This window comes from Lissotriton vulgaris, chromosome 6 (assembly GCF_964263255.1).
Source record: "Lissotriton vulgaris chromosome 6, aLisVul1.2, whole genome shotgun sequence".
Taxonomy (NCBI): Eukaryota; Metazoa; Chordata; class Amphibia; order Caudata; family Salamandridae; genus Lissotriton; species Lissotriton vulgaris.
In genome coordinates, this window is record NC_141694.1 from 11,970,576 (window position 1) to 11,993,825 (window position 23,250).

At 44.4% G+C, this 23,250-nt stretch overlaps 1 protein-coding gene across 1 annotated transcript in view; it reads left to right on the plus strand.

Moving 5' to 3' along the window:
- Window positions 1-23,250, plus strand: part of LOC147706698 (phosphofurin acidic cluster sorting protein 2-like) — an 825,692-nt gene that overhangs the window by 653,924 nt on the left and 148,518 nt on the right. Inside the window, exons 12-15 of the mRNA XM_086925834.1 lie at window positions 2,150-2,289; window positions 8,925-9,057; window positions 9,466-9,570; window positions 10,863-10,969. Coding sequence (XP_086781960.1) covers window positions 2,150-2,289; window positions 8,925-9,057; window positions 9,466-9,570; window positions 10,863-10,969 — 485 coding nt within the window. The remainder of the gene's footprint in view (window positions 1-2,149; window positions 2,290-8,924; window positions 9,058-9,465; window positions 9,571-10,862; window positions 10,970-23,250) is intronic.

Consider the following 23,250-nt stretch of genomic DNA (forward strand, 5'->3'; position numbering starts at 1 on the left):
AAATACAACAATGCAGGTGCGGACGGCGAGGCAGGCAAGACTGGCAGAGCCGTGCAGCAGCGTGGGGAGTGACCTGCCTGCGAACAGGGTCAGAGGTCGCTCCTTTCACCGCTGCGCGGCCTCCATATGAGGGGATGTGGGAGGGAGAAGCAGCTGGAAGGCGGGAGGGGGTGGCAAATGGGATTGCAGGGGGGCGGGCCACAGGGGTGCCTCGGCGGGAAAAACGGGCGGCATGAAGAACGGGCGAGGAGCAGAGATTAGGCGCAGAGGGAAACAATATGGGAACAGAAGGAAAAAACAATAATTAGGCACAAGAGAGAGACAAGTTAAGCAGGGAAACAACAGGTTCAAAATACAACAATGCGGGTGCGGACGGTGAGGCAGGCAAGCCTGGCATAGCCGTGCAGCAGCGTGGGGAGCGACCTGCCTGCGAGCAGGGTCAGAGGTCGCCATGATAGTAACAGTAGTCCAGTGCCACTACTGAGGCAAAGCCCCCTTCCAGATGCATGACATGTCCAGGAGTAGACTTTTGTCAAGGCTGGCCTCAGCGTTCGTACTCCTGCAGGATCAGCATGAGCCTGGGGTCAAAATCCAAAACTGGATCCCAGATTCTCTCAGTTGGGCACGCAGGGAGGAGACACAACTGTACACTAGGGAGAGGACATTCACTTCTCAACAAAGCCCCGGGAAGGAGAAGGGCAGAGTGGATGTGGTTCCGGAGAGGAAGGGGGTGGGGGGGTGTTGTTCTGATGAGGACGGGGGAGGCACACGCATCTTCTTTGGTGGTCTACTTTCCTGGTCTGCAGGTGATTCTCAAATGATAGTCCGTGAAGGTCGGTGTGCAGTGTAAGTGCCGGGCATTTAAGGCACAGGCAGACCTGAGGAACTGTTGGTTAGAATGATCAGTTGAGGTGGTGAGAGTGTGGCGTGCCTCTACGAGGCAGTTACGTCACTCTTGGATAGTTCCCCTGCAGAGGTTCCGACGTGTAGGCTCCAGGATGGAACTGGCCATTGACGTTCTTGTTTTAGGACGGTCTCGCCTCTGGAGATGGTCTGTGAAATATCTGCTTCCTCAGGGAGTGGTAGTTCATGGTTGGGGTGCTGCAAGACTCTAGTGGTGGTGGTAAACCGCTTGTCAGTGTTCTAAACATGTCACAACAGCCAGACATACTTAACCTCTGAGGCGATGAGGAAGAAGGATCAGGGCCCCTCCGTGAGTCGATGGCCCACTAAGACCTCTCCTGATGAGACGTTCCATTGTTTGTTGACAGACGTTTTCTTTTGCTGGGTGCGGCTGGGAGGGCATCTGGCTGTTTCCTCCTGGAAACATCCAGTGCCTTCTGCACCTTTCAAAGATGGAAAGCCTTCTACTGTGGCTCTGGGCTGTGGGTCTGTAGCGGCCGCTCTGCAGGTGGATCCTTCCCTTCCATGTCGTCCTCTGGTAATCATTGTCTGGACCATCGGTACTCAGGAAATTCTTGTTGTAGGGATCATTTTTAAACTTATATTTACCTGAGTCCGTGAGTCAAACACATCATCTTAGCATGTTTATCGGAGCATGCATGTATGTTGTATCCCTTTAATGACCATACATCAACAGACAAGGAGGGCCAGTAGACCAGTAGCATGTTAGTAAGGGGAGGGGGGGGGGGTCATTTTAAACTAAAGTTGCCCAAGACATTTCCAGTAAGAAAGCTATTCCTCCAAACCATGGTTCACAACCTGAGGCAACAGCTTATTTCTTTAGGATATCAATCCCAAAACGAAGAGGTCTGCGGAAGTCCTTCTGAGCAGAGCGCTGCGCCCCTTACCACGCATGTCAACCAGCCATGCATCGCCACACCTCGGGAACTGCGCTTCATTTAGTACTTGTAGTAAATATGGAACTCCCTCTTTGGCGTGACAGCAGCCAGAGCTCACTCTCTCAGCATGCAGGGGCCAGAGCTGTGGTCTGGGATCACCTTCCAAGATCAGCCTTACTTGTCATTCATGCATTGATGCTGCCTGAGTGTTGCCTAAACAACGCCAAGTACCAGAGGAAACCACAGACAATTCTCCAATGTTTCTCACTCCAGCTAAAGGTTCAGCCAGCTTAGATGTCACTTTCCCCCTGTGGGTTTCCTAACTTTATCTTTCATTTCTCTACTAGGAGCTGGAGGAGGAAGAACTGACACCAGCAGTCCCAGTGGCACAACCCGCAGAGCCAGTCACCTGGGAGAGCCCTGTGGACAGGGTGCCGCCGCTGGGAATGATTGGAAGAGCTGAATCCCAGATTGTTATGTCTCCAAGGTAACTTTGTAAGATGGGAGTGTGTGGTCTGCTGTGTTTTAGCTGGGAGTAATGTGTCTCCCACTCGGAATAGTACTCTATGTTTGGGAGATAAATTGCCACCCCGGATTTTTGGGAGATAAATTGCTATCCCGTATTTTAAGTAATGTTGCAGGCAATGATGGTTTTGGGAAATCACTGATAGCCATTATCTCTGTTTTCTTCGCACTTGTGATGGTTTGTTAATGTCCAAGTGATCGTTATTGTGTAAATGTGTATTTCATTGTGGACCATGCACAGGCATACTGCAAACCGACATGTACCTCTCCTTATTAAATGTTAGACTGTCTGAGACAACTCCAAGAATATGTGGCGCTCAGTCCTCTCCCTACGACCGGTCGTCAGTCTTGATCCAGACACGCAAAGGGCCTGAACCAGCTTTGCGCAGCACTAGGACGGTGCGCCTCCGTTATAGGGACAAGGATAAAAAGTCGCCCTTACACTCCTCGACTTCGGCCTGTGGCACTGTGATCACTCCGGGCTTGCACTATGTGCCGGTGTCTCTGGACTGGCTCCGTTTGTCCACTCCTTTCTCACCAACTGCAGACAAAACTCCAGGATTGTGTTAGTTGACTTGTCCTCATTCCCAGTGTCTTGCAATGTCCCTTAAGGATCTTTCCTCTTTCTGTAATGTTCAGCCTTTACAGTACATACAACTCAGTCAAAGCAATTTCGTTTCAGTGTGTGTCTTTGGAGACTGGGCCATACATTTTGTTTTCTTCTGAGCCATCATGTCCAACATTTCCAAGACGGCTCTCTTCTGGAGCTGTGGAGGGCTCCGTCAAGTGACTGCCCGGCCGACAATCACATCATCAACAAATAAATCCTCATTGTCCACACCACCGTCACCTCAGGCCATTGTAGGTGAGTCGAAGGACCTTCTACCTTGCAATCTACCACCCAGCAAAGTATCTCCTCTTCTTCCTGCAAACATCCTGGAGATAGATGTGGATAAAGATCCATTCAGACCTGCTGAGGGCCTGACTGATCAGCAGGTGAAATGCCAGACATAGATGATGATGGCGATGAAGGACTTCCAAAGACTAGGAAGCATCTGATCATAGAGAAGAGGAAAGTCGTAGTTGATATCACCAGTCACAGTACAATAGACAATCGATGATTATTATGGCTGTGACAGATGTGATGAGTCTGCCACGAGCAGCTACCACGAGGAGCCACCACGAGCAGCTACCACGAGCCAACTGTCACACAGGTTCCCGTAACTTTAGTCCATAATGATGGGTTGCTACACAAGTTTCCCACCTGTTCCTCAAACTCAGGTTCCTCAAACCCATCCACCAGCTATGTCTCTGTCAGTACCAGAGCCACAGCAATCTCCACCGCAAGAACCTCCTCCACCACCGCAACAACCACCTCCACCACCAAAACAACCACCTCCACCAAAGCAACAACCACCTCCACCAAAGCAATAACCACCTCCACCACCGCAAAAACGACCTCCACCACCGCAACAACAACCTCCGACACCGCAACAACCTCCTCCGCCACCGCAACAACCTCCTCCGCCACCGTAACAACCACCTCCACCACCACAACCACCTCTACCACCGCAACAACCACCACTGCAACAACCTCCTCCACCACCGCAACCACCTCCACCACTGCCACAACCTCCTCCACTACCGCCACCGCAAAAACCTTGTCCGCCACAGCAACAACCACCTCCACCACCACAACCACCTCCACCATTGCAACAACCACCACTGCAACAACCTCCTCCGCCACCGCAACCACCTCCACCACCGCCACAACCACCCTGCAACAACCTCTGCCACCGCAACAACCTCCTCCACCACCGCAACAACCACCTCTTCACTTCTACCGCACCTCAAACTGCTGTGAATGCAGCGAGTGACTGCAGTTTCAGACTGTACAGCACCTCATGACAGGTAAGAGACTGGGATGACTATATTGCAGACCCATCAGAAGAGCCAGGCCACCCTCTCCCAGCTCCCCTCCACTGGCAGATCTCCCTCGTGTGAAATTTGATTCCTTCATTGAGAGTGTCAAAAAGATTCTACGTCCTTCAGTGAGTTTGGAGATCAGTCCTGGGGAACATTTAACAGTTGATCATAACTAGTTGGAGGGGAAGAAATGAAAGCAACCACTGTCCCCTGTTCCAGCTGTGCTACCTTGGCTGGAGAAGTGCAGATTTCCAGGTGACACTATTGTCTGTTCAACCAGTCGTCCCAGGGTGGATTCTGTGGTGGTTCAAGTGCGCAGTCACTCCTGCGACCCGACTACACCAAACACATCCCCACTTGATAGGAAAGAACGTTGCATGGATGCTTTTGGCAGGTCAATGTCATCTTTAGCAGCCGCATGTTTTAGTGCCACCTGTTCCCTGGGAATATTAAAAAGATAGAGTCGCCAGATGTGCAGTAATATAGGCCCGTAGAATTACTTCCAGAAGGAAAAACAGGAAGAAGCCGAGCAATCTTATGAGAGGGCAAAAGAGAATCTAGCGCCGTCATTGATGCCTCTGTGAAGTGTCCAAGGTTGGGTTTTGCTAGTTCGCTGGACGCGCCTCTTCATCGTCAGGGCTGACTTCATTGCTTTTCTTTCCACCTGGAATTTCAGACCCGGATCCTCTACATGTCTATTGATGGCCAATGTCATTTTGCACTCTTCATCGATGAAGCACTCCAACACCTAAAGGAAGAGCCAGGTCATGAGGCATCCTGCAGGCCCACAGGCCACAGCCAGTTTGAGGCCCACATGGACATGCATCATAGCCATATCACCAGAAACAGCAAGGTTAAGAATGCTACTAAAGAAGGCCCTGCTACTCCCTCTGTAGCCTAGACTATAGATACAAGACTCTAGTGACTCCCACTGGTTCCGGCTGCTTCTCCGCCCTCCTCCCTCTGTTTCATGTTGGTTGGAGGATCACTGCCTACCTTCAAGGATGGTCCAACATCCGGTCCAACAGACGACTTCTAGATCCTACTCAGAGGGGACTTTCCTTCGAGTTCACTAGAGACCACATCCTATGTCCATTAGCATAATCCCCAATTACAGACAGATTCTTTCAGTTTTGTTGAGAGAACCCCTCAAACCTGTCCCCTAATGACAGTGAAACTGAGTATTTTATTCAAGGTTCTTTCTTGTAAAAGAGAAAAGGTCTAAAGAGCGGCAACTAGTCTTGGATCTTTGTAGCCTGGACAAGTAACTCAAAGATCACTCTTTCTGGATGGTGACCTTCAGGAGATCCTTCTCGCCTTGCCGAAAGGAGAGAATATGATATCCCTGGGTTGACATCACAGGTTTCAAGTAGAAGGATTTATAAGTCAATCCAGATCAGTACAGAAAGAAATAAAACCAGCCGGCACGTGTTTCGTCACACCGTGTTACAGTTACGACTCTTCAGGGCTGTTGGTTTAAGTAGAGGTCAAATAAATTGACGAACCAGTGATAATTCCGACCCGGTCGTGGTCAAAAGGGTGAGCGAACAACAGATCTGAATACACTCGCTGAAACAGGAGCTTAGATCTCCTACCGTCACGGACGCACCCGTCCTGTGCAAACGTGTCTCTTTACTCGGAGACGTGAGGAGATGTTAGCTTTTACTCACCCGATTTTCATCCTTGATCGCTCACCCTTTTGACCACGACCGGGTCAGAATTATCACCGGTTTGTCAATTTATTTGCCCTCTACTTAAACCAACAGTCCTGAAGAGTCATAACTGCAACACGGTGTGACGAAACACGTGTCGGCTGGTTTTATTTCTTTCTGTACTGATCTGGATTGACTTATAAATCCTTCTACTTGAAACCCGTGATGTCAACCTTCATTATTTCTACAAGAACTTTGTGTTAGAAATTTGGTTTTTACACTAAAACCTACTACACTCATACGTGTGCACAGGACTTTTGTTCTTCACCCGAACCTGTCCAGTCTCCACCTCCTTGAGTGGAAATTGAGCGGTGGCAGTTGACAGCTTTCGACCTTCCACGTGGTCTGTGATATGATCTTGGCAGCCAGGCGTCCCTCCACTAAATCGGTATATGCCTGTAGATGGAACAAATTTGTGGCCTGTAGCAAAGTCTGTTGATCCCCCCTTTCAGCTCCTCTTTCAGAGGTTCTCTTGTATATACTTTCTTTGGCCCAGCAGGGTTCTGCCTTGGGCACTCGTAAAGGATATTTCACAGCCATCTCTGCTGTTCCTCAGCTCCCAGATCAGCCTTTTTTATTCACATTTTCTATTGATAAAAGATTATTTAAGGGCCTTGCTCATCTGCTCCCTCCAGCCTTTCGTATTGGCCCAATGGGACTTAAATCTGGTTCTAACTTTTCTTTTGTCTGTTTCCTTCGAGCCTCTTAATAACTGTCCTCTCAGGTTGTTGACTCTTAAAACTGCCTTCCTCGTTGCCATCGCCTCTGCTCGCAGGGTGAGCGAGCTGCAGGCTTTATCTTCTAAGCGCCCTTTTCTATCTGACTATGTGGATAAAGTGGTACTTCGGACCAAGCCTTCATTCCTTCCAAAGGTTGTCACCCCTTTCCAAGTGGGTCAATCTATCACACTGCCCACCTTTTATCCACTCCCGGATCCCTGCAAGGAGGAGGGGAGACTCCACTGTCTGGACCCACAACGTGCATTGTCTTTGTTTCTTGATCGCACAAGCATTTTCTGGGTGTATGATCAACTCTTCATTGGCTATGTGGGTGCCAAGAAAGGTTGGGCTGTTAAAATATGGACCATCTCCAGATGGGTTGTCTTCTGCATGATAATATATGTTTTGCTGAAAAAGCACCCCCCTTGGGGCTGCATGCTCATTCCACCAGAGCAAAGGCGGCAACCACGGCATTAGCACGTGGAGTTCCAGTCCTTGACATCTGTCAGGCAGCAGTGTGGCCATCCCTGCACACAGTTACTAGACACCACTGCCTGGATAGTCCAGTCCGAAGGGAGGGTACTTTGCACTTTCGGTTCTCCAGGACTTTCTGGTTTGTTCTTGGTTTGCAGCTCCTCCTCTGGGGAGGTATTGCTGGGGTATCTATTCTAAGGTAAGGACTCTACAACTAACAGTCTCTATCAGATAAACAAGTTACTTATCTTCGATAATGATGTATCTGGTTGAGACATATGTTTGTTGCAGATTCCTTACTGCTCCGCCCATCCTCCCTGCTCTGCAAACTGATTTCTAGGGATAGGGACTCCCCTAAAGGGCCCTACTTTTGACGCACCAGTGGTGATTATCTTTCATGGCTCTGTGCTTCTGGCATAGAAAGCTGTGTCAGGGCGCATGGATGGCGTGTATGTAGGTCCTGGGACGTAATCTCAATGCCCACGATGCCGAAGATGGCTGCGGAGCCGACCGGCGCCACCTAACGCCACGTAGGAGTATTGCTGAAGAAAAAATCTCTGGAACCATAATAACTCCTGGGGGAAATTCTACGGCAAGGAATCTACAACTGACATATGTCTCTACCAGGTACACTGTTACCGAAGGTAAGAAACTTGTTCTTCTATGATGTATCATCTAGTAAAGAGTACTTTGCCATAGGCACCAAGAAAAAATGCGGAATAGTCACTGACTTATTTTGGGTAGCATTTCCTGCAATAGGCTAATGGTTAAAAGCTATGGTTTACAATGACATCCAGATTATGGACCCTGAAAGGATGAAAGTGAGGCAACGCACACAGATGATACCAGTAACTGGCCGGTGGCATGCAGATGGATGCAGTAGGCATGCCTACTCTTAGAGCTGTGCTTGTAAGCTTCATGCTGCAGACAGTGTATAACCACGATGCTTGGCCATGGTCCACTGCTGGAGCGCCCACACAAGTTTACACATTGAGAACACACAACACTGCTCTTGATGTTTGCCGTTTTGGATCTGGTGTGTTTGGGGCTTCCTTAACACATGGCTCAGGGTACACCAGAGAATAGACATGCTCACCTTAATAACATAGATCTGCACAGCTGTGCCGTTTAGGATCAAAGCTAGTGGGTCCAGATGTTGTCTTGATGTTGATCATTCAGTTACCACTGTAGGTCACATCCTGGCGTCACCACGGGTGACTGGAGTAAGGTGACGAGGCCACGTTGTGAACATGGGTCTCTCATCGCCCAGTGATTAGGAACATGCCTGTGAGTCTGTCTTCTACTGTCACACGTCTTTTGTATTAACTGGATATAGAAAATAATCATTTAAATTGCACCCAAAAACTTTCTTTTTTCAGAGGTGTTGTTATATCTCGTTGATGATTCTTGCATATGTTTCTGTGTACTTCCCATTGGTGTTTGCCGCTCGCTCCGACTCTTCTTTTCCTTGAATCTTCCCTCTAACTCCCATGAGGTTCTTTTTGGGGCATTAATGCTGGTGTGACTTTGCTCTCAGTATTCTGTGCCATGTGTGTAGACCTGGCGACTGCCTGGGGTAGGGTTGAGCACAGGAACTCTTAACATACTCATCAAATCTCTATTCTGTTCGTGGATGGTATACCTGTTTTGGGGGACTCCAGCCCCCTGCCGCCACCAGCTCGGGGCTTTCTTGGGGTCTCGCTGCTGCAGGCAGGGCTGATTCTTTTCTGTTTCATTCTCTGTCTGACCTCACCCTTTGTTTGCAGCAAAATGGAGGCCAGGCCGCTCCGTCGGCCTCGGAGCACGTCCATGAAGGACCGCCACACCTCCAAGATGCAGAGTGACCGAGGGAGCAGCGTGGAAAGTGAAAGCTCGCCGGATTCCCGTCAGAATAGCCAGGTTTGTTGCCTGTGGATCAGCTTCTTGCCACAGCCCCTCCCCACTCTCCATAACCCTAAGGATTGACCCCACTGCAGGGATGCACCATAATACTACAGCATTGCCCTCAAATGATCCTGCCCCAGCCTGTCCTACTCCTGCCTCCTCAGACCTCTTGAGGAGAGGACCCCACACAAGGGCGCCCAACTGGTCCCTGATAACAATAGCCATACCCTTTGGTGACACTGGGAGCACTGTACTCATCGATTCAGCTAATCAATCGTCCTATCTTCAAGTCTTATGTGGCAGAGTTTGCCCATCACCCCCGCTGTCTGTATGACCGGTCCATGCTGATGGGATGGAGATGAACCCATGGGGGGCGTCCTCACCAGATCACAAGTTCACCCCCCCTCTTATTTGCGTCTTTAGGTCCCTCGGAAGTCTGTGTACGACCAGCTCAACCAGATCCTCGTGTCAGACGAGCAGCTTCCGGAAAGCATCATCCTCATCAGCGTCACCGAGTGGCAAGGACAGGTAAGCACCATCCGGACAGGTGAGCATCATCCGGACAAATGAGCACCATCAGGACAGGTGAGCGTCATCCGGACAGGTGAGCACCATCCAGACAGGTGAGCACCATCCTGACAGGTGAGCACCATCCTGACAGGTGAGCATCATCCGGACAGATGAGCATTATCTGGACAGATGAGCACCATCCGGACAGGTGAGCACCATCCGGACAGGTGAGCCCAAACTTTGGAGTGGTGCACCACTCATTATTACAAGACGGTTAGTCAATAAGTCATATGTTATAGTAGAATTGTCTTGATCAATCCTTTATTTTCAAAGGTGTTCAGATTCAAAAAAGAATCCAGCCAACGCGTTTCGTTCATATACAATGAACTTCTTCAGGGCAAATGACGACGGTCCTCGAAGTGACAATGGATTAGTGTGGAAAAGCTGTTTAGGCCTCCTTGATAAGGGCCATTAAGTGGTGAGTCTGATAGCTCTGGAGAAAGTAACCGTCCACTTTGGATACACCCGAAGCGGACAGTTACTTTTGGACGGTTACTTTCTCCAGAGCTACCAGACTCACCACTTACTGGCCCTTATCAAGGAGCCCTAAACAGCTTTTCCACACTAATCCATTGTCCCTCCGAGGACCGTCGTCATTTGCCCTGAAGAAGTTCATTGTATATGAACGAAACGCGTTAGCTGGCTTCTTTTTTTAATCTGAACACCTTCGAAAATAAAGGATTGATTGAGACGATTCTACTATAACATATGACTTATTGACTAACCGTCTTGTAATAACGAATGGTGCACCACTCCAAAGTTTCGGTTCATTCTTCATCTGCATCGCAGCTGGCACCCAACAACGGCAGGTGCCGGAGTAGTTTGTGCACACTCAGCCAGATTGTCTTTAAAGCAAACACGAAGGGAACACAGCAAGGAAGTGCGGTCACTGTGTCCGCCATTGCCCACAACAGTACTCAGCCTGTATAATTCGGACAAGTGAGCATCATCCGGGCAGGTGAGCACCATCCTCGTTAGATCCCAGGAGCAGTGTCCAGGGCTGAGTCAGGGTGTAGCTGGGGGCTCTTTTTCCTATATTTGGTGTTCCTTCTACTGTACGTCCAGATCACAGGAGCAGTGTCCGGGACTGTGTCAGGGTGTAGCTGGGGGCTCTTTTTCCTATATTTGGTCCTACTTCTACTGTACGTCCAGATCACAGGAGCAGAGGTCCAGGGCATAGCCTGCTCCTTGAGACCACTGGTTGTTGCCAGGTCGGTGATGGGCACTAACACCACTTCTTCTGTTTGCAGTACTTGTGGGACCTGCTGAAGGAGCAGCAACAGCCGATCGTGTCCACATGGTCCCCAGCTGATGTCCAGGCCGCCTTCAGCACCATCGTCACCCGCATACAGAGATTGTAAGTACTGATGCATCGCTTGGCGTGGTCAGTAGAGATGTGACCAGGTGTGTACGCATGGCTGAAGCTTGCATGGGGCATGCAGACCAGGAGCAGGCATGTATCTACATGTGTCTATAGACTGGCTGTGGAAAGCAGGCGCAGGAGTTTATGCGGGGTGTGCTGGGTCATCACCCATCTGACTTTCAAATGCTGTGCTTTTCATGTAAGTGTAATTACCTCTCATCGCCAGTTCTTCCCCTGCTCCCACTTAAATCAGCAACTCCATGAGTATCATTACAGCTTCTATACCAATACTGTCCTAGCTGTGCAGTAGTACTGTGTGCGCCAAGAGCGGTACTGTTCTGATGGATGCCTCTAACCGCAGATAGCTCACCTTTGAATCCCTGCCTGCCTGGATCTGGAAACCTCTCAGCAATTGTTTCCACCGGTTTCCGATGGCTTTGTCCCGCCCCCGGAAGTGCTACAAATCGCTTGCCTGTTCGCGCTGTAAGTCCTGCTCCAGGTTTTCTGTCCTCTGTTATCCCTAAGACAAAGTCTAAGAACACATTTCTGCGCAGATACAAGACTGCAGACAGGAGTCTTTTCCCTGTTGCTGCTGCTCCAGAGTGGAATTGCACAGTTATCTCGCAAATGAAGCACGGAGGATGTTGGAACTACAGTTGTCAGCTGTGGAAACGAAAGCTTATTTGCGTATCTTAGTACTTTCAGACTCGATTATAACTCTTCCTTTTGATGGCTCCAGGCTTTTTGGCCCCTGTTACTGAGTGCCCTGGAGACGTGGGAGAGCATCATGCTATATTGGAGCCACAGTTCTTCAACACCTTTATGCGGGAGAACACATGTTCGATGGTCATTTTGCCCAGGTCTTCTTCCCTGTAGATCCTGGGAGGTAAATGATGCCCTTAAAGCAGGGCACATATTTCCCCTGGCCCCCCAGGTATTAGCATGTTTCGTGTATTTCCAAAGGTGACGCGATGGTCGCGACCATTTTCACTGGTTGGAGGTGCACGTATTCCTGTACTTTGATGACTGGCTGTTGAAGGTGGCGCGACACAGTTGCAGTTCAGTTACGAACATCCATCTTGCTGCTGTCCTCCCTGGCCTTCTCCATCAACGAGTTGAAATCCCTCCTTCGGCAGAGCGGAGAATTTACTTTATAGGAGCCATTCTAGACATAGTGGCGTTCAAAGCTTTTACATCCCACAGCCATTCCGGGACTTTCAAAATATGATGCTGATGTTTCGGGTTCAATCCTGTGTTCTGGGTCGGGCGATGCTGAGGCTTCGTGGTCTCCTGGCCTTGTGTATCTGAGTGCTGCCTCCTTCCCGATGGCACATGCGGGCTCTGCAGTGGAACCTGTTTTCCGACTCAGCACTAGCAGTATCTCATGGATAACATTTGTGTGTCAGACAAGGCCGACCTACACTTTTAGTGGTAAATGAAGGATTCCAAACGGATTTGCAGGAGGCCTTTTTCCCTCCCCGTTCAGAGTTTGTGGGGTTAACAAACGTCATTTCTGGGCTTGGGAGCCCTATTCTGTATGATTCTCTTATGAGGCCAATCTCCTTCCTTAGATGTGCCCAGGCCTCTTCCTACTGACCTCTCTTTGAATCACAGAGCACCCTTGAAGTGCACTGGGGGAGCCAGACTCTCTCTTCTCCAGTGTGTCTCATCCAGATGATAGAAACGCAGCAATTCACAAACCCGTCTGGGGGGCATCCCTCTACTTCCTCATGCTCCTCTAGTCAGCCCTAGGTCTCCCACAGTGGAACTCAGAAACGGTCATGTATTGTAGCATCCACAGGGACATATACACTACATTCAGCACATGTATAACACACACGTGCTCCACAGCACTCCTCATCAAACCGACGTAGGCTAAGTGTGACGAGAGCACACAGCAGCGGAGCTTTAAGTGAGCGAGCTTGTAGGCCTCACTCCAGTTGTCGGGGTGAGCCTCAGGTAGGCCTACCAGTGCTAGGGGTTCGCCCTACTTTGCACAAGTCCTCAGACCAATAGAATAGAAGTTGTCACGGAAACTGGAATATAAAAAAAAGCTTTATTAACCTCATGAGGTGGAACTACATTCACACAACAGCCTTCGGTAGTGTATGAAGTAGCACAAAGAGTAGGACCATGAGTCTTTTATACCCACACAGGGGATCAAAAGAAGGCGGTACAAGCACACAGAGAGTTTGCATACATAGATGGTCATACAAAAATGCACAGTCAACAGTAAGGAGGAGCTAGCAGTTTGCTGACTCTGGTAAAAATAACCTGACAGTTACAGACTAGAGCATGTGTATGAACAGTTACAGTTTCTTCTGCGCATCCGCAGAGTAGCAGAGTCTAAGTATAGCCAGTCTATAAGCAGAACACAAGAGTAAACGACAGCAAGGAAGGTCAGAGCACATGGTGAACACATGGCAGACAAGATGGCTGCTGAAAACAAGATGGCTTCAGCTAAATGCTAACATCAATCGCTGCCAATTTACAACGGACAACCCTTTTAGCATTAGCTTAAGACATTCGTTCATTTGGGGTAATCTGGATTCACATCTTGTACATTTATTTGCATCATGTTGGTAATCTCTTTATTTAGCATGTGTTGGGCTTTTATTTCTGCAACATTTTTTTTAGCAGGTGTACAGGCAGTAATACAGGCAGAGCTAAGCATTGGACCACATTGTATACATACACAGCATGTAAATAGTATTACTAGTATCACACATAGGATGGTCACTAGCTTCCAGCTCAAAGTGACAAATAGTGTCCAAAACCAGCTGACAAAAGTCCTGGTGCCAGTCTCTTGGTGAATTTCAGCAGCAATCTTATGCAGTATAGAGATTGCATCAAACACTGAAGGAGCGTGATCTGGGATGTAGACACAACAACTACACCCAATGATGCAGCATGCACCACTCGATCAGCCAAAACCACATCTAAAACCATACGATTTTGGAGTTCTACAATCCTCGCAACTTGCAGTTCCTCTGTAATGTTCCCAAGTGCCATAGCTGTCTGGTTGGTAAAAGCTTCCACAACACGAGTCAATCGTCTTATCTTTCTGCTGTTTCATGCAGCTCCCACAAAGAAAAACAAGCCCAAATTAAAATCAAAGTATTGTTGCAAAGTGGTGTCAGTCTGGTCCACTTCCTCAGTGCTTATTGTCCTCTTATATCTGTTCTTAGAAATGTCATTGTATAGTTTATAGTTCTTGTGATACGATGCAGTTGCCAGAAACACAGGGGGCAACAGAAAGAACACATAACATACTCCAGACCATCCAACTGGTAGTTGATAATATCCCTTATTGCCACAGACAAAATAAGTAATATGCGAAGATATGAAACTACTGTTATTGGCACCTTCAATGGTCAGAACCACAGTACACTCACTTCTTCCTACTGGAATTCTCCCAACACTGCTTATACACAAGTCTGCTTTTGCTCTAGTAACAGAAATCACAAATGGTCCATTGTTCGTAATAGTTCGTAGATTCGGAAAAACATGGTGTAGAAATATTTTCAGGTCGATACTCCTCCCATTCCCATTTAATCCCTTTAGCCTGGGGATTGCCTTCTTCATCTGGGTAGCACACTTTATTGAGGTGATAATTTATCCTCCCCACAGCCATACTAGTAATGTTAGCATCTTGAGAAGCGTTTAAAAGGGCAAACCAGGCTTGACAAGAACCATTGTGCGAGAATGGAAGAGGAATGAAAGGTGTTCCTCCTTTCTTCTGGTGAGCAGGTATCATCCCACACACCCAACAGTCAGTAGTATTCATGGCATTGTGAGTGTGATGCAACATCTGAATAAACGTATTGTTCAAATTGGATTGTCGATGCTGATGGAGCGGTAATTTCTACTGGTAGTTTCTCAATGCAAAACCTTCCTGCTACCTCTAATTTACCGCTCAAAAGGTGTTGGGCCCTTCACACCATGTAATACCTTCAGGAGACTTTAAATAAAGATGAACAGTCAAAAATGCAATTATTATTTTAAGCCAATAAAGAGAGTTGTTGAGTATTTAAAGGGTTTTATTTTCTAGTCAAAAGTTAATTTTTCTCTGACCCTTTATTCATTAGTAAAATATCAATCAGGTTACAGAATTTGGAAAACAGGAAAAATAGCATTAATACAGAACATTTTACAGTCTGCATATAAGCATTACATATAGGAATGTGGCGCAAAATGTCAGTCAAACTCTTAAAGAATTTCTAAGGAAAAATAGTCTTGCAAGGCTAATCAAAAATCAAATAGTTGGCAAAAATCTCCCATAAAGAGAAATAAATGCATAAAACAAATAAATATTTTCAGACCTAATTAATTAGTCAAAGCATAAACCTATAGTTTAGCATCTAAATCTATTTTAATCAGCTGCACTCTCTGTCTGTCTGTGTCTAAAGAGCAAGCAGGGAGTGAGATAGCCCCTCCTTCACCAGACCTCAAAGGAATGCGGCCTCAAGTGCCAAGATATGACGTGGAAGCAAGAAACCTCCCCCTGACACTCCTAGGACGCCACTCCTCCCTTCAGCAATCTCCCGGGACGTTCTCGTTCCTAACCCATAGAATGAAGCAAAGCCTAAGCCAAAATGAGCAAGAAGCCAGCTGAGCTAAGAAAGCCAGCCCCTCCTCTGGAGAGATAGTATTTATACACAAAATTTTGGCAGACTACACAAAATGTTGCATTTCAGGAAAACCTGTATGTTGATTGGTCAGTCATGGTGGCATGAGTTCTCATTTTCCTGACGCATTAAAAAAACCTGACTATATCAGTTTTAACAAAAGAAGTATACATGAATAATAAATTTATAAACATTTGCAACATTTACTAGGGAAAATGTGTCTATAGTCTTCTTCCTTCCTGTCAAAGCGCAGCAGGACGGATACTTTATCAAACTGGTACATTGGCACAATCACAAGAATGTACAGTTCAAGCTGTCCTTGACTCCTTTGTGGTTTGAGTCAAGCTGCCACAGTCTGCGCATGCTCTCTTCTCTTTCAAAGCAAGCCAAATCCTTGCTGGTTTCACAGGCAGCCATTTAATGGTAGGCCCCAAAATAAAGCAAACACAAAGATAATATTAGTTTCATGTAAATCAGCACATTATGTTTCCAAACTCCATACTAATACTCATTATAAATGTTTTCCTAGCCAAGCTACTAGTGTAAAGCAGCTTTTCTATTATTTATGACAACATGTAAAATAAATGTGCAATGTGCAACAAAGAAAAAGAGGTGTTATTAACTGAAAATATTTATCAAAATATGCAACAAGTCAAAGTCTATTAAGACAGGAATAGTACATTTAGGGATGAGCTGGGAAGAGAGAAACATATTCTATTAATCTTCAAAGCTAAAAAGGTCACTTTTCTCTACATTGCAAAACACGTTAATTCAATTTAAATGCAGTCTGTCTGAAGCACAAAAATAAAACAATGCCTGACTGCAGATGAAATCTGCTCCATCAATCCACCCTTCTGATAATTCAAATCATAATAAAATGATTTATAATTCATCACACATATTTCATTTTCAAAAGTTTTTTTGTTTTTTTTTAAATTGCAAAAGCTGAGCATAATTTTACTTCTATTTCTAAGGCAAACACAAGTCTAGTCTGTAATCAGATCATATATAGCCAGGCTCAAATGTTTTAGTGCAGAGTTCTGTAAGTAGCTTCTTGGAACAGTTAGTCTTCTTTAAAATAAGTAACTAAAATAATAAAAAAGGAATTCAACAGGACAGTTTCAGCATTTCTTTGCTCGTTGTCATCAGCTTGCCATCAGAATGGCTCATTGGCATTCTGTACCTTTTTCAATGCAAATTAGACTACTTAGGTGCTGAGAAACTCGGACAGAGCACCATCAATCTCTTGCACTTTTTCAACCAATGCCTTTCACTCTTATTTTCACTTTGATCAGATTCAGATGTTTCACCACAGCATCTCTCAGATCAAAGTCGTTGCACCATCCATTATGCAGATCTTGTGTAGCAGCTGTTATCTGGTGAGAAACTGCACACTGTACATCAACCAGACCTACACAGCAATGGCTAGTGTTCTCCTCAGTGTTTTCCACAAGTGCATTTGCATATGCATTTTCAAGCCACTTTGGTGTTGGTGAGACACCGTCTTTTGCAAAAGGTAACTCTGTGTTGCCATTGTGTTGCTTTATTATGCTTGACACTTCAGGCAGATAGCTGCAATCCATTCCTTGTCCAATCTGTTGTTCTGCACTCATTATCTTTGTGACCACATTATAATCTGATTTCAGAGAAACTGGCAATCTATACCTGGGCACCAGTCTTTGCAATAACACTTTTGCCACTATGCAGTTGTCACTTTTCTCAAAAACAGTTCTGATACAACCCTGTTGTGCTGCTTCAAAAACATTTTCTTGAGCCTCTTTTAATTCAACTGTGAAGATTCCATAGAATGTACATGCTAACAGAACATAAATGTGTGCAACTGAATAAGCATTTCTCTCTCCCATGACAACAGTGACTCTCATTTGAGCAGATATACTGCATGTTATGGTAAGGGCAATCAATTTCGAATTTTGGGCTGAGGTAACTACTGAAAGCCATGAAGCTTTGACAACATCATGAATAAGGAGCATAGCATGTGCTGCTTTTAATGTGACACCTTTCAAACATGGGCCATCTACAAAGTGGACATTGTTGGGCTGACTCAGACATTCATCATTAAAGTCTGAATTTGGCTTTATGCATATTTTCATGATATTTAGACACTCATATTCAGTTTCATCACAATCCAATTCATTTGCTGACATTTTTGTGAAGTTAGGGTCAAAGGTCATTGGGCAATACATCACAGACCTTTGAAAACAGTCAACTTTTTCAATAGGCAATGAGAGAGTGCAGCCCTCCCTCTCACTGCAAATTTGTATATTTTCTTTTAAATAAACTTTCATTCCTAGTGCTGGGGCGCAACATTCTTTCTCTTTCAACTCTAGGAATGCTTTTGTGCAATTGTTGTCCAATGGAAGCGGATCAGACACACCTTTGTGTGTCAGCCTCAGTAAAGGCTTAGCCACTAGGGAAAGGTTTAGTAGCCACTCTCTACAGCAGCTAACCATTCCCCAAAATGTCCTGACTTCTTTCTTTATTTGAGGTGGATTTTTCTTGGAAAACATTTCCACCCTTTCTGGTGACTCCTTTCTACCTCCCTTTCCAATTTTGTGTCCCAGGTATTCATCTTCTTTTTGACAGTACTCCTGACTATTCTCATGCAATGGCACTGTTACATGGACTTTGCAAAAATCAATAAAAGTAAGCCATTCTTCAGCACCTGGAATGTGAAAAAATGTATTGGCTGGATTCGGTACCACAGGACAACATGAAAAAATATGCTTTTAATCTCCTGCACTATTCTGTTCTTTTCATTTATTTTCTGTGAGCCTGTGATCAGAAAGTTACACAAACTTCCAATCAATTCCATCAAAAATCCTTTTATTGGTAAAATTTCTGCAACTGATGGTGTTCCTGAATACATGTCATTTGGTTCTAATTTTAATAAGACATGTTCTGCACATGTTATTAATCTGGCATCCTTCTCTGTGAACTCTCTTAATTCTGTGTTTATTATTTTTTCCAAAGAAGAAGGTAATTTTTCAACTGTATTTTCTGAAAATAATGCTACAGCTGTTTCTTGTTGGGCCATTTTAAAATGTACATCCTCGTCAGGAATCCGAAAATTAACATTATCTGATATACAGTAATCTGTGCTGTTTAATTTGCAAAACAATTGTTTTTCTGCTAGGCCAGAGTCACAGACAACAGTTTTGCAGTTTTCCTCAAATGGGCCTAATTTTGGTGCAAATTTTTCTAAAACTGGGTTTATAATTTCTTTGTTTAAAACTCCTGCCATTAAATCTGGACTTCCCACTGCCTTCACAAAGCACTTGGTAAATTCTGAATTGTGAGGGTTAAAACTCTCATTTTTAAACACAGCAACCTGTTGGACTGGGTTCTGATTTTGTCTCTGGAAATAATTCACATTTGCTCTGGACATCTTATTTAAATTAATTTGAGCTTTTTCCATATTTTGTGGGACCATCTTTGCTTGGAAAATTCCTGCCATAGGTACCTGTTTCAGAACTGACATTTGCATTTGCTTAGCTGGTCTATTTTGCATCTGCATTTCTCCATGTTTTTGTGCATCATGTTTAAATTTATTTTTCTTCTTCCAATGCTCAAATCTGCTATAAAGATGGCAAAAGGACACATTTTCCAGCAGTACAACATTCAAACCTGAATTTGCACATACCAAACCACCTTTACTTCCATCCTGTGTTATTTTAATCTGTACCCAATCAACATCCTTTGCTGGCACTCCACCCTTCAGGAAAATAATCACTCCTATATTTTCCTCCATATCAACAGAAAATGATGGTGCATTCATGCAAACCCTTTTCATTGTCTCTTCACCTGGCCTCTGCACAACTTTAGATTCAAACCACAATTTAGTCTGCATGGCAATGTAAAAGAACATTTCCAAATTAATGCACAACTCTTTTAAAATGTCATCAAATCCATCAACTTGTGGGTACCACAGCACAATTCTGTCTCTCAATTGTGGGAATGTGTTCAGAAATGCTGCAAGTTCACTTTTATTCTGTGGCATAGGAACATGCACTTCTCCCACCTTTTCTCTCAATGAGTAAGCAAAAGCTTCTCCCTCATTCTGCTTATTATTTTTCTCAACTAAATCTGGTGGCTTCTTTTCCTTATCCATTTTCATTGCAAGGTCTGGTGGTTTCTTTTTCTTCTCATGTTTTCTTTCCCATTTGTCTCCTAATTTCTCAAACCCATTGCATTTAAAAATATATTTTATTTCTGCAATGTGCAATTGCATTCCTGAAGAACACATTTTCTCATTTGCTTCATCATCCATATGTACCCTAAAACGTTTCTGAGATGGAAAACTTCCTGAAACATCAAATTCATATTTTTGGATCAAATCTGTCAGGCCATTATGTGTAGTTAATGCACATACAACTGTTTCCTTACTCAGGGAAATTAATTATTTTTCCTGACACTGGTTCACATTTTCATTATTTAAACAGCATGGACTGTTATTTTCTCCATGTTCAAGTGCTGAATTTAAAACACTAAGCTGTCTCTCTTTTTCAGGGCCTGTGTTAATATGTTCTCCCATGTTTTCTATCTTTTTAATCACTGCTGCTTCCTCAAAGCAGGTTTGAGAAATCCCATTTTCAAATATATTTATTTTATCCTGAGCTGTAGATGTTGTAAGGGCCATGTTTCCCTCACCTTTCAGTGCTTGGGGTAATTTCTGTTCAATAATCTGTGTATTCTGAGTTTCTGAAATAAACCCTGCCATAATCACTCCTTCTGCAGCTCTTTGAACCTTTTCAGTAGGGACCATATTAATTGGGACAGTCATAATTTTTCTATGCATTATCTGTGCATCTGCAGTTAGCAACTCTTGGACTGAATCAGGCACATTTGAAGCATTAACACCTGGAGGTATCACTGTCAGTGCTGAATCAACAGGTAATGGGTCTATCTGAAATGTTTGCACAGTTTTCTCAATCTGTGTTTTTCTCTGTTCAACAGAAGCAGTAGCCACTGTAGTGCTTACTAGTACACTATTTTCAGTATTTTTAATGGGAACCACATAAAGTGGTGGACACTCAGTTAACAATGCATCCATTATTTCATCACCTGAATCATTATTTATTTGAAGCTCTTTCTCATCATTAATTCTCTTCTCCTGCATTTGGTGCTTTACCTTTTTATCCTCACTTGCTTTCTCTCTTGCTGTCTTTTCCCATATGCTTAAGGCCTCAAATTGTGCAGTTTTAGATGGTGTCTTTATTTCACATAAGACTTCCCTTAATTTGTCAATAATTTGTAATTCAAAAGTACCATCTTTTGGAAACCTCAAAACACCCTCTTTTTCAGTAATCTTGCACCATTGGTGAACCCACATACATGTATTTTGTCCCAAATTGGTAGACATAAAATGCACAGGTGTTCCTTCAGGAGCATCACCAATAAAAAACAAATTTTTCACTTTACCTCCTAACAGCTTCTTTAAACCTTCAAACATTTTCATTTTTGCAATAGTTCAATGCAATTTCTCTTTTACAAAGCTGTCAGTCTCAATTTTAGTCAGTTTCACTCCTACTACTGACCCTCCACAAAATCTTACTGCAATATTTCTCTGAATCAATAACTCTGTTAGTAACAACATAAATACATTCGCTACACTGTCTGTTGTGCTAAATAAAGGATAGATTTATATTCACTGCGAGTAACACATTCCGCTTACCCTTCACAAAGTAAGACCTTCCGTTTACTCTTCAAACACTACAGGTAAATCCCTTCCGCTTACCCTTCACACAAGCTCAGAAGAACCTGCTACTCATTTGGCCTTATCCTTCAGGATATATCTTAGGCCAAAGTTTCACCAGCGAACCCTTTTGCTATCAATCAAGCTCAGAAGAACCTGCTACTCCTTTAGTGTGACCCTTTCTAGGTGATATCAGACCAAAGTTTCACCAGCGAACTCTTTGCTACAATCACTCACACAGAAAATAGTCCCTAATTTAACACTGCCAGCCCTACCCAGCTTCTCAGTGTTATTCCAACAGACGAGTAACCTCAGTGCAGTGTGGCTTCCATTTACCACCCGCTATTCCTTCCCGGGATTCCACAGGTGTGCATACCTGCGTGTTCAGACAACATAGAACAAGACACTAACTTAACATAAAGAGTTAAAACATGTAATCAATAACCAAAAATTATGTCCTATGTAATTACCAATATAATCAATAACACCACCAATTCAAAATGAGCAAAATATCACCAACAGTAAAAACCCTTACTATTTTCAACACTTCAAAAATACATGCTAGCATATTAACAACATTTCACAACCCTATTCATACTCACACCACTTCTTGCATCACCTTCCAGTACTGCTTTGCCAGTCTTCAGGTTCTGAGCATTGGAGTCAGGAATCAGGACTTGGACATTTATCTAACTTGGGCAGTTATTTTATTTCCCTACTTAAGGTCAATGATCCAATAGTTGAATAGTTGATGGTGAAATCAATAATCATTAATCACCAAACTAATCAATATTAACCATCCTCTGATTACCAAAAACTGATGGAGCGGTAATTTCTACTGGTAGTTTCTCAATGCAAAACCTTCCTGCTACCTCTAATTTACCGCTCAAAAGGTGTTGGGCCCTTCACACCATGTAATACCTTCAGGAGACTTTAAATAAAGATGAACAGTCAAAAATGCAATTATTATTTTAAGCCAATAAAGAGAGTTGTTGAGTATTTAAAGGGTTTTATTTTCTAGTCAAAAGTTAATTTTCTCTGACCCTTTATTCATTAGTAAAATATCAATCAGGTTACAGAATTTGGAAAACAGGAAAAATAGCATTAATACAGAACATTTTACAGTCTGCCAATAAGCATTACATATAGGAATGTGGCGCAAAATGTCAGTCAAACTCTTAAAGAATTTCTAAGGAAAAATAGTCTTGCAAGGCTAATCAAAAATCAAATAGTTGGCAAAAATCTCCCATAAAGAGAAATAAATGCATAAAACAAATAAATATTTTCAGACCTAATTAATTAGTCAAAGCATAAACCTATAGTTCAGCATCTAACTCTATTTTAATCAGCTGCACTCTCTGTCTGTCTGTGTCTAAAGAGCAAGCAGGGAGTGAGATAGCCCCTCCTTCACCAGACCTCAAAGGAATGCGGCCTCAAGTGCCAAGATATGACGTGGAAGCAAGAAACCTCCCCCTGACACTCCTCGGATGCCACTCCTCCCTTCAGCAATCTCCCGGGACGTTCTCGTTCCTAACCCATAGAATGAAGCAAAGCCTAAGCCAAAATGAGCAAGAAGCCAGCTGAGCTGAGAAAGCCAGCCCCTCCTCCGGAGAGATAGTATTTATACACAAAATTTTGGCAGACTACACAAAATGTTGCATTTCAGGAAAACCTGTATGTTGATTGGTCAGTCATGGTGGCATGAGTTCTCATTTTCCTGACGCATTAAAAAAACCTGACTATATCAGTTTTAACAAAAGAAGTATACATGAATAATACATTTATAAACATTTGCAACATTTACTAGGGAAAATGTGTCTATAGTCTTCTTCCTTCCTGTCAAAGCGCAGCAGGACGGATACTTTATCAAACTGTTACATTGGCACAATCACAAGAATGTACAGTTCAAGCTGTCCTTGACTCCTTTGTGGTTT